Genomic DNA, 9694 nt, shown 5'->3' on the forward strand with positions numbered 1-9694 from the left:
GGAAACAAGTAGCCTCATTCACCGAGTCCGTATACGCAGAAGCGACCGCAGCAAAAGCAGTTGGCTCGTGGTATTCAATGAACTCCTCCCTAGAAGCGTCCACCGACACCTCCTGTAGATTAGCGCCCACACCAACTATGTGGTCAATGTGACGTTCCCAGATTCACCCATCATCCAATCGAACAGTATTTCCATTTTGTCGGCGATCTTGCCAAACTGCCACTTATTTTAAGATAAAGAAACTCGTACGCGAACTCGGTCACCGTCCGGCAACTGACGTACAACAATATCAGCCTTGGTTGAAGTTTCATTCATCCGTGGCAAAAGATCGAGTCTCGAACGGATCTGTCGGCCGAACACAAGCATGTTCCCGTTGATGGATGAATCATTTTGCGATAAGTGAGTAAGATGTTGCATAGCTCCAGGTTTAGCTGAGACTTGGAGCACTTCAATGCCTTCAACTTCTGCTTGATGCTCTGAACGTATCGCTCAGCTTGACCATTCTTTGCCGGATGATGCGGCGCACCCATTTTGTGCACTACGCCATTCATCTTCAGAAATTGTTGAAAATTGTTCGAAGTAAATTGAACGCCATATCTGGACCTCCGGCCTTTGGCTGAACGCGTCCACGTAGACGAAGACATAAGTGTCCATGAATGGACACGCAAAGTCGATCTGGACTCTTTGAAACGGTTTACTCGGTGGTTCCCAGCAATGAAGGTTCATTTTCGCAGGCTCTGCACGTACCAACTGGTAATCGGTGCAGTTCGCTACTATTTCCTCTATAGCCCGATTCAATCATGGCCACCAGCAACATCCTCTTGCCAGCGACTTCGGGCGGATTGCACCAATATGAGTAGAATGGAACGTATACTCGAATTCCTCGAAGTAAGCCCCGTTTTTGTAGTGAAAACTCGTTCTGTTCTAGTCCAAAGCGATCATTTGCTTCCACCAGCTGACCATGTTTGATTCTTTGGATAAGCTTTTCTATAGATTGAGTCCCATCTGTTGCTTGACCCAGAGTGACCACGAAGGCTATTTTGCACGTGATTCAAATACTTACGAAAGGCGGAATTCCCGGCTGTTTCGTATAGCAGTTCTGTCCGTCGAAGAGTAATTTTGTATTTTGATTTTTGGCGAAAATACCCTAATGGTCAATCTCAGTGTTCCACCATGGATATTTGTAATCCGTCCTCCTGTTGACTCGTTTCAGTGGAACCTTTTGGCGGCGTTTATCATATACTTTGCTGTAGAACAACGCGACAGCCTCGTCAAGCTCATTACAACACATTAAGTCGGTCCAGCCGACAGTGGAAATCAGTGCGGAGATTTCATCAAAGTTGCAACGGTTGAAGTCAACATCAAGGTCGTCAATCGAGTGAAATGGATCATCTCCAGTGTTGGTACGTAAATCCGCAGGACAAACGGTTTGTGGTGAGGATCGACTTTGAGAATAGCAGTCGGAGGTTCAAGCAGCTCTGCGATATCCTTGTTGTTTACGAATGCAAGATCGAGGATCCATCAGTTAGCAGATATGGTACAGACCGCCTGCAACCATAGATTCCGTTACGGCTATTTCTTGTTCCGATGAGTCATTTTAGATCGTTATCGAGCGACCACTGAAGGCGTGGAAGATTGTAATCCCCAAAAACGAGAACAGTGCCGGTGCTGCCACAATAGTTTGAACGGCATTAGCGTGCGCGCGGTGCAAATCCGGACCACTATTTGGCCTTAGATAAACACAACTAATAAACACAGATTGAATCGGGGGAGTGATACGCTCGGCGATTTGCTTCAAGCGTTCAATTCCTGCAAGTTTAGCTGCGAACCTGCGATGTTGTTCGTTACCGCTATTAGAACGCCACCACCTCGGCGTAGATGACTGGTTGATGAGACGAGAGTTCAGCTTTTAATATGCCTTCACGTGTCAGGTCAGGTCGTCGTCATAGCCTTATCTGTGAGATCCGTGGGCATTGAAAAAGATGAAATTCAGAGTTCCAGGATATCTTCCACGAGGGATCACCTGAACGACAGTGATGTCCGAATTTCCGAGTTTGTCCGCCGCTAGCTTGGTGACACTTTCATCAAAAACATCGGGCGAAATTCCTGACAGATACAACTAAAACATTTTATCTTCGCGATTCATAGCGATGGATGAGTTCAAAGAACCGGCGGCATCAGGACCTCGTAGCAGCTTAGAAGGATTGGAGGTTGTCGCACCGTTCTCTTTCTTTTAGCAGAATTAAAGAAAAATTGTCGTGGTCCAGGAGCCGGCGTTTTTGATACACCGTCGATCATCGTTTTGAAGTTGATCCGAATTTCCACCTTTAATTCCATCGTTGCGAATTGTATTTTTAAGACCCTCGATCAGCGTTTGGTTTGCGGACTCAACGGACACCAATACGTTACGAAAACGTACTTTATCCATGATATTATTTGCGCAAATAATTTCGCGCAAAATGGTGAAGAGCAAAAGCCGCTACATTTTACAGTATTATGATTTTCGAAAAAATTATCAGTGCAACTCTCACAGAATCCATGAATTTTTATGATATGCGGTAGTGAAATGGTTACTAGTTGAAGCGCTCACTAATAGATGGCGCCACTTATACCCTACAAAATGGTGACAGATATGTTTTTGGGTACGAAATTTACGTAGGTGCAAGATCGAAGGAGCGCAAGAAAGAACTGATCAAAACAAAGACACACAGCTTCTCACCTTTCTCGCTCTGGCAGTGTTTGCAGAAAAATCGATGCTACAAGGGCAGATGCTGAGGTTGTCCTGCGATTCTGGGTAGAGTTATACTTCCAGTTCCCAGACGCTCTGACAACCAACACAGTGGACTGGATCGTATGTAAGTACGATTATAAATGTTTTGCGTCCAGATTTACTTTTACCCCAACCTTACTATTTACTCAACATTAAACTCCAAATCGTTATTTTTATTTCGTTTTACATCACGACAATCATTGATAATTTTTGACCATTATTTAAATAATACATTTAACTCTATTCGTTCCTTAGGCGTAGTACCACAGCCTTTGCCTCTCGTCGCAAAACCTTCCCAGAAGGCGTCATGGGCAGTTCCTTCGTAAAGTACACCCCTCCCCTTAAATGTTTGTAGTTCGGAAGCTTTTCTTCCACCTCTCTCAATACCACATCCGATGTGCACTTGCTATCCGCCCTTACAATCAACGCAGCAGGCAAATCGTTCCCCTCGGCCGGTATTCCAACGACGCAGACTGCTGTCACACCTGTAACACTCTGTACAACGCTTTCGATTTCACTCGGGGAAATCTGATAGTTTCCAAACTTTATAATATCCTTCTTTCGATCTACAACATACAGCAGTCCGTCCTGGTCGAACCGACCTAGATCGCCGGTATGCAACCAACCTTCGTGATCAAGCATTTCTGCTGTTGCTTCTTCATTGCCGTAATATCCCAGAAAAACGTTCTTCGCTCTCACAACAATCTCTCCTTCCTGGTCAATCTCCAGTGGTTCACCATTGTCATCAATTATCTTGATTTCTACACCAGGCTTCAAAAATCCTACCGTTCCATCTCGATAGCTGTCACCAGCGGTAAAAGTGACAGCATAAGCTATCTCCGATAATCCGTACGCCACTTCCAGCGATCTTCCTGGGATCAGTTGGTCGAACCGTCGCTTCAGTAATCCTGAAACCGGTCCACCTCCGCTGAACGCTAACCGAACCACACGAAATTTTTTCTCGTTCGATGTTGAGTCAGTTACAATTGCACTCACCTGCGAGGGTGGAAAGAATGCGGCTGTAACATGGAAGCGTTCAACAATCTCCATCGCGAGGGTCGCAGAAAATGGCCGACGAGTTATGATTCGAGTTGCTCCCCTAACGGTTCCTGCCAGAAGCATAACCAACCCCGACAGCCAGTAGAGGGAACTGAAGGCAAATACTCGGTCGTCAGGTTTACAGTCGAAAAAATTGACTACATGGGCGATACAGATCGAGTGGGATAGACTGACAGCTTTGGAACGACCGGTAGTGCCGGAGGAGCACACGAGAACTGCTATTTGATTCGAGGGGTTCTCGAAGTGTGCAGGGCTGAAATATTTGTTATACTGATAAAGTGAATTGACATTTATTCAAATGTAACTTACAAGAACGAATTCTCGTCACCGGTTGCTACTAGCAAATCTTCTACGTGATCGAAACCTTCAACCTTGTTTCCCATCACTATAATTCTAGGTGAGATGTTGGACATTTTGCATGCAGCTACCATTTCCTCCAAAGTTTCGCCATCACAAAACACCAATTTAGGACGGACTGCGCCAAGCATATGTGCGAAGTCATCTTTCTGAAACGTCGGATCCAACGTGTTCACCGGAATGCCCAATGCAAAACAGGCAAACAACACTGGCGCCGTATGCTCTCCGTTACGTACGGCCATCGAAAATATGACATCTTTATCAACACCGCCGACGAAGCCCGCCCGAAGCAAGTTTTGCGCAATTCGGATAGTTCTGAGACACAACTCGGCACCTGTCACCTGGGTGCCACTGTCCGCGCCAATCTGAACCACTTTCTCCGAATTTAGATTCAACACTCGGAGGATCAATTCACCAAGACTTTGGACTGGATTGAAAACCGGTGGCGTGCGAGGACCACTCCACGTTCTGCTTCTCGGATCGTAACTTGTGGAAACTTCTCGAAGTAACCGCATGGTAGCTGGCTGTGAACTCGGTGGAATAAGTGCTCGGATGCGACTGAGCAAGTTTCAATCGTAGACGGCTGGTTCATCTGTAAGGCAGATTCTCTGAGGCTGTGCCATTGGGTGCATATAAGAGGCAACTATCTTTTGCTGTGAGTGGGCAAACTGGTTGTAAGTATATCAGTCGCCTGTTTGTATATGAACCATATTTACTGCAAGCTTATCATTGCTGTACCGCCTCCGTCTAAGACAATGAGGGCACTAACTGATAATGAGTGATTGCATATAATAGCAGCTGGGTGCCGAAACGGGCATTCTCCGGTTCGGGTGGAACGTTATTTCTCAACAAAATTGTATTATGACAAAGTATAACATAACAAAAAAACTTAACACCTTAACACTTCAGAATGATTTTCAATTGATTTTCTACGAAATTGTATACATACTGTAGCCATTTTAATGGATTGAAAAGGTTCGGATTCACAAAAATATTTTTATTTATAATGAATATGGACGCGTGTATGGGTGAGATTTTTCACTTTACTTCTTTTATGAAAAATTTCATCTGACTTAACCTCAATCGCACTTCATTTCGCACTAACACAACTGGACATGGATTAGTCCATTTTCATTTTCATTTCAATTGATTAAAAAAATTGTTTGGCTGCTCAATACAGGTTTGTTCCAGTACCAGGAGAAACTGGAAGTACTCCGGAGAAAATTTATCCTACATTCTCTTCTTCTCTTTTTTCTTCTTCCGGTGACAAACCGGAGTAAAAAGGCGCAAATAGTTTTTGCTTCTGTTTACTCCGGAGTGACTTCCGTGTACTGGAACAAACCTATTAGGCAATCCATGAGACGTTTCTGATCAACTGATTATTTCTTGTTTACCTCTTCTGACGTTACTCCGAGGGGTGCGACGTCTGACAATACCGTTGATTCAATCCAACATCAAACGAATCAGACTAACGAAAGATGTTTGTCGGACGAGTTTTTCTGCTCGCAGCAGTAGACTTGTTGACAGTACCCACCGCTGAATTGTCAAACAAACGTCCAATTTAATTTATTATACATATCTTCGGCTGACTACCGTTCTGACGTTAAAAAATAAAACCTTAGTGCTATACATTGATTGTACCTAACTTAAAACTCTTTTTAGACACATTAAAATCAAAAATACCAATTGTTTCTGTAAACTTCACACAACACATGTCGATTGGGTTACTAATGGATTGCCTAATTGGCACTAAAGCTTAGTGTGCGTCTCTTCAAAATAAGCTCGTAAAATGTTGCTCCTTTCTCCGCGCGGAATGTTGACATTTACTTTCGAAAATTTGACAGACCTGTTTCTACGCATTTACTGTCAGGTGTCGCTTCTTCGGATAGAAAAGTGACATAGCAGCTTTTCTTTGATTACATATTTGCTGTCATTTTAATTTAATGCATTTTTAATAGATGCAATTTTATTTGAATTAAAATATGCATGTAATTGGTGGCCATAGTACAATTATTGGGCATTTATTAAACCACAAGAATCTCTCAGGACTAACACTCAGCGAGAATCGTTTGCTGTACTTAACAATCATTTCTGATCAAATGTCCATTCATATCGGTTCCAGAAGACGCGAGGGAGGTTCAGTCCGACCAATTAGAACATCATTGAATCGGATGATTAAATCCTCGGATGGCCATTCTATCTCAATTAGCTGCTTCTACTGATTACAGAAGACTTTGGGAAATGGTCGGATTTCCTTACAATTGTTTGAATCGTACGTCAAAATAACTGTGTGACATTACATCACAGAGAACAGACATCCATGATCGAACAAAAATATTTAAAAAACGTGTGTAAACATTTGAATTAATATATGAAAAACACTAGCGCCGCCACACCAACCTATACCAACTATCCGTCAAATCGATTTCGGAACCGGTTCGAAATCCTGGATGGATTCAGCATGGAATCTAGCTCAAAGAAAACAACCGATACCGACTCTATCGGTTGACGCATTTGAGCTGGAATTTATGCTGGAAGTCCGAATCGGTTCCGGACTAGTTTGACTGGGTATAGGAATAACCGCTGTCAATTCTGTCGCATTCAGCCACAAAAAACATGACGACAGTAGCGCACCTGGTTTAGATATCCAAACTACCTTCGAAACCGTTAGAGATTTTACACAAGTTGAATGCTGAAGATGGACGTCTGTTCTCTGTGATTACATTGTTTGCCTTTAGCGGCTTCGGAAGCCTCGAGGAAACTTCGATCCAAAAGTCTTTCCGGAACCTTGATTCCGGCTCAATTGGTTGTAGTATGTTAACAGCAATCCACTCAGGACTTTGAACCGATATTCGTACAGTTTGACCAGTACGAAATAACTCTTAATTCTAGTATAAAAATTTCCGGAACCGAACTACGTTGGAAACTTCTAATGATTCCAGAAATTTCGGGGAAGCTACCATATCTCACACGAACTAAACCCTACACTAAAAGCTTAGGGTATAAACATTTGGGGCATCGTAAGTTTAAATCATTGCATGACCATAAAAAACCGACTCTGACTACTTTAGCCACTTCTATTTATTCCGGAAGTCCTGGGTATAGCTTCCAAAACTCAGTACGAAAAAATAATTTTAATGTTAGTATAACAATTGCCGGAAACGTAATTCAAATTCATTGGTTGACCAGAAAACAATAAATTTATTACGGGCGAATGACCTAATGGTTAAAACCCAAATAAACAAAATACAAAAATGCAATGAATTTACCTTCATAACCCACTAGCTAATACCCATCGCGCGTTGCTGCGATTTTCAACGAAATAGGAAGAAAACGCAATTTGTTCTGAAGCGCCACCTGGCGAGCAGACGATCCCCAACCAATAGCACACAAACACGCTCCATAACAAATGCCTACTATGTACAAATTTTTACGGCAATTGATTAAGCCGTTTAGCAGTCCATAAATCATATACATACAAACATTGACTTTTATATATATATATATATATATAGATAGATAGATAGACAACTAAAGCTAATAGTGTTCAATGGCCGGAATCATGAACCAAACTTACTGGATCAACAACTGCAATACTTCACCGTATGCGCTAGCACGTTGACTTAATAACCGGGGTGCTTTTATGTATGCGAGATGGCGGTAGTAGGTATGCGTAGGTGATCGTGTTTGCCACTGGGTTCGGTATTATCGCGAAAATCTCAAGCGTTTGTATGTTAGATATTCATCAACCTGCCTAGTATTATTCGGGTGATCTTCGTGAATTCGATTACGATACTGATATGTAAGTGCTGCAGCAAGCAGAAATCACTGTCGGGGTGTATGTCATAGTCTCGAAGCGGGCGCTGAAACCACTGGGCGTAATGATCGATGACCGACTGAACTTCAACAGACACCCATGTCGGCCATGGCTGCGAGAAGGCTGCCAAAACTAAAAACGCTTTAGCCTGGATTATGCTGAAACAACTTCGTGTCAAGCAGTAGCAAGAGGCGTCTTTTGGCTAGCGTATCACCGACGACGGAGCCCCGATCTGGGTGCCAGCACAGGAGACACAGCGCAATCGAATAAAGCTGAGTAGTACGTTCATAGTCATGCGGGTCGCGAGCACGTACAGAACCATCGCATCAGAGGCAGTCTGCGTTATCGCAGACATCATCCTCGCGGAAGATTACGACTGCTATAAGCGGAAGGGGACCAGGGGAATACGGAAAACATTACAATCTGCCTCGACGGCTGGAATGGATTGGGACTCGTCGGAAAAAAGGAAGGTGAACTCACAGATTCATACCTCGGACTCTCGATCTGGATAAATAGGGGGCATGGTGAAGTAATCTTCTATCTGACTCAGATCCCGTCTGATCATAGTTGTTTCAAACAGTGCCTACATCTCTTCGGACACGGTGTGTCACCCTTTTGTACGTCGAGAAAACACCGGAGCACGTGGTACCCATCTGTCCTAGATTCGTAGCAGCGCCATAGGGCAGAGAATATTGTGTCAGAGATGTGTCGAGGCGAGGGCACATGGAATGCCGTCAACAGAGTAGTAACACTAATACAGTAGGAACTTTAGCAAAGATGGCGAATAGAACAGCAAGCTGGCAACACCAACGGGCTCAAGGACAGCTAGTAGCTAATATCAGTAACACGAATTCTGTCGGAGCTCCAGCGCAACGGAGAAACGAACATTAAGTTAGCAACACAAACAAGTCAAATTTTTCGCCATCTCCGGAACTGTTCACGTCTCGACAGGTTCCGACTTTGGCGATGGTTCTGGGTCGACCGGATACGCAGCGAGGGTTGGACAGCATGCTGACTCAGCGTATGCAGTAGAGCCAAAGGACTCCTCGTATGCAGAGTGGTCTACGGGTTCAAGGATAGCTGGGAGCTAACGATAGTAACACTAAATCTGTCGGAGCACAAGCGCAACGGACAAACGAGCACTAAATTAGTTACAACAAGCACTAGTTTCACGTCGGCTGTGAAGGGATGTAATTTAAGACTCGGCATCTCCCGATCGGTTCACGTCTCGGCGCGCTCCGACTGCTGATTCAGCGTACACTGAGGAGCCCAAGAGCTCTGTGTATGCAAAGGGGCCAATGACCTCAAGGACAGCTGGGAGCTAATAACAGCACCACTAATTCTGTCGGAGCTCCAGCGCAGCGGAGATACGAGCATTAAGTTGGCAGCATCAATAGGTAGTCTCAGGTCGATTAAAAATCCTACGAGGGTGGCTGTGAAGATTAGGTTTTCGGTATCTCTGGATCAGTGATGTCGGGAGGAAGAGTATTCGAAGATAAGAGAGGTTTAGGTTTAGTCGGTAGGCTTGCTGGAGAAAGAACTGCAGTAAGATTCCGACGGTACCATGGCCGTCGGTAGTGGCTCCTTTTAAAGATTACCCCCAACAAACCAATAGTGCCCCAATAGTGCTACAGAAATACATGCATGAAGGCTACTTCCAGCATAGATGGACGATTCAGTAGCTGGTGCTG

At 44.1% G+C, this 9694-nt stretch overlaps 1 protein-coding gene across 1 annotated transcript; it reads right to left on the reverse strand.

Annotated features, from left to right (window-relative positions):
- Positions 1 to 2922: 2922 nt before the first annotated feature.
- LOC131676411 (uncharacterized) lies at positions 2923 to 5501 on the reverse strand. Its single transcript, XM_058955479.1, has 3 exons — positions 5365 to 5501; positions 4139 to 5134; positions 2923 to 4082 (listed from the first exon to the last, which is right to left on the reverse strand). Exons 2-3 carry the CDS (start codon positions 4699 to 4701, stop codon positions 3011 to 3013), a joined length of 1635 nt encoding a protein of 544 aa, XP_058811462.1. The 5' UTR covers positions 4702 to 5134; positions 5365 to 5501; the 3' UTR covers positions 2923 to 3010.
- Positions 5502 to 9694: the final 4193 nt, after the last annotated feature.

The sequence above is a fragment of the Topomyia yanbarensis genome, chromosome 1, assembly GCF_030247195.1.
Source record: "Topomyia yanbarensis strain Yona2022 chromosome 1, ASM3024719v1, whole genome shotgun sequence".
Lineage (NCBI taxonomy): Eukaryota > Metazoa > Arthropoda > Insecta > Diptera > Culicidae > Topomyia > Topomyia yanbarensis.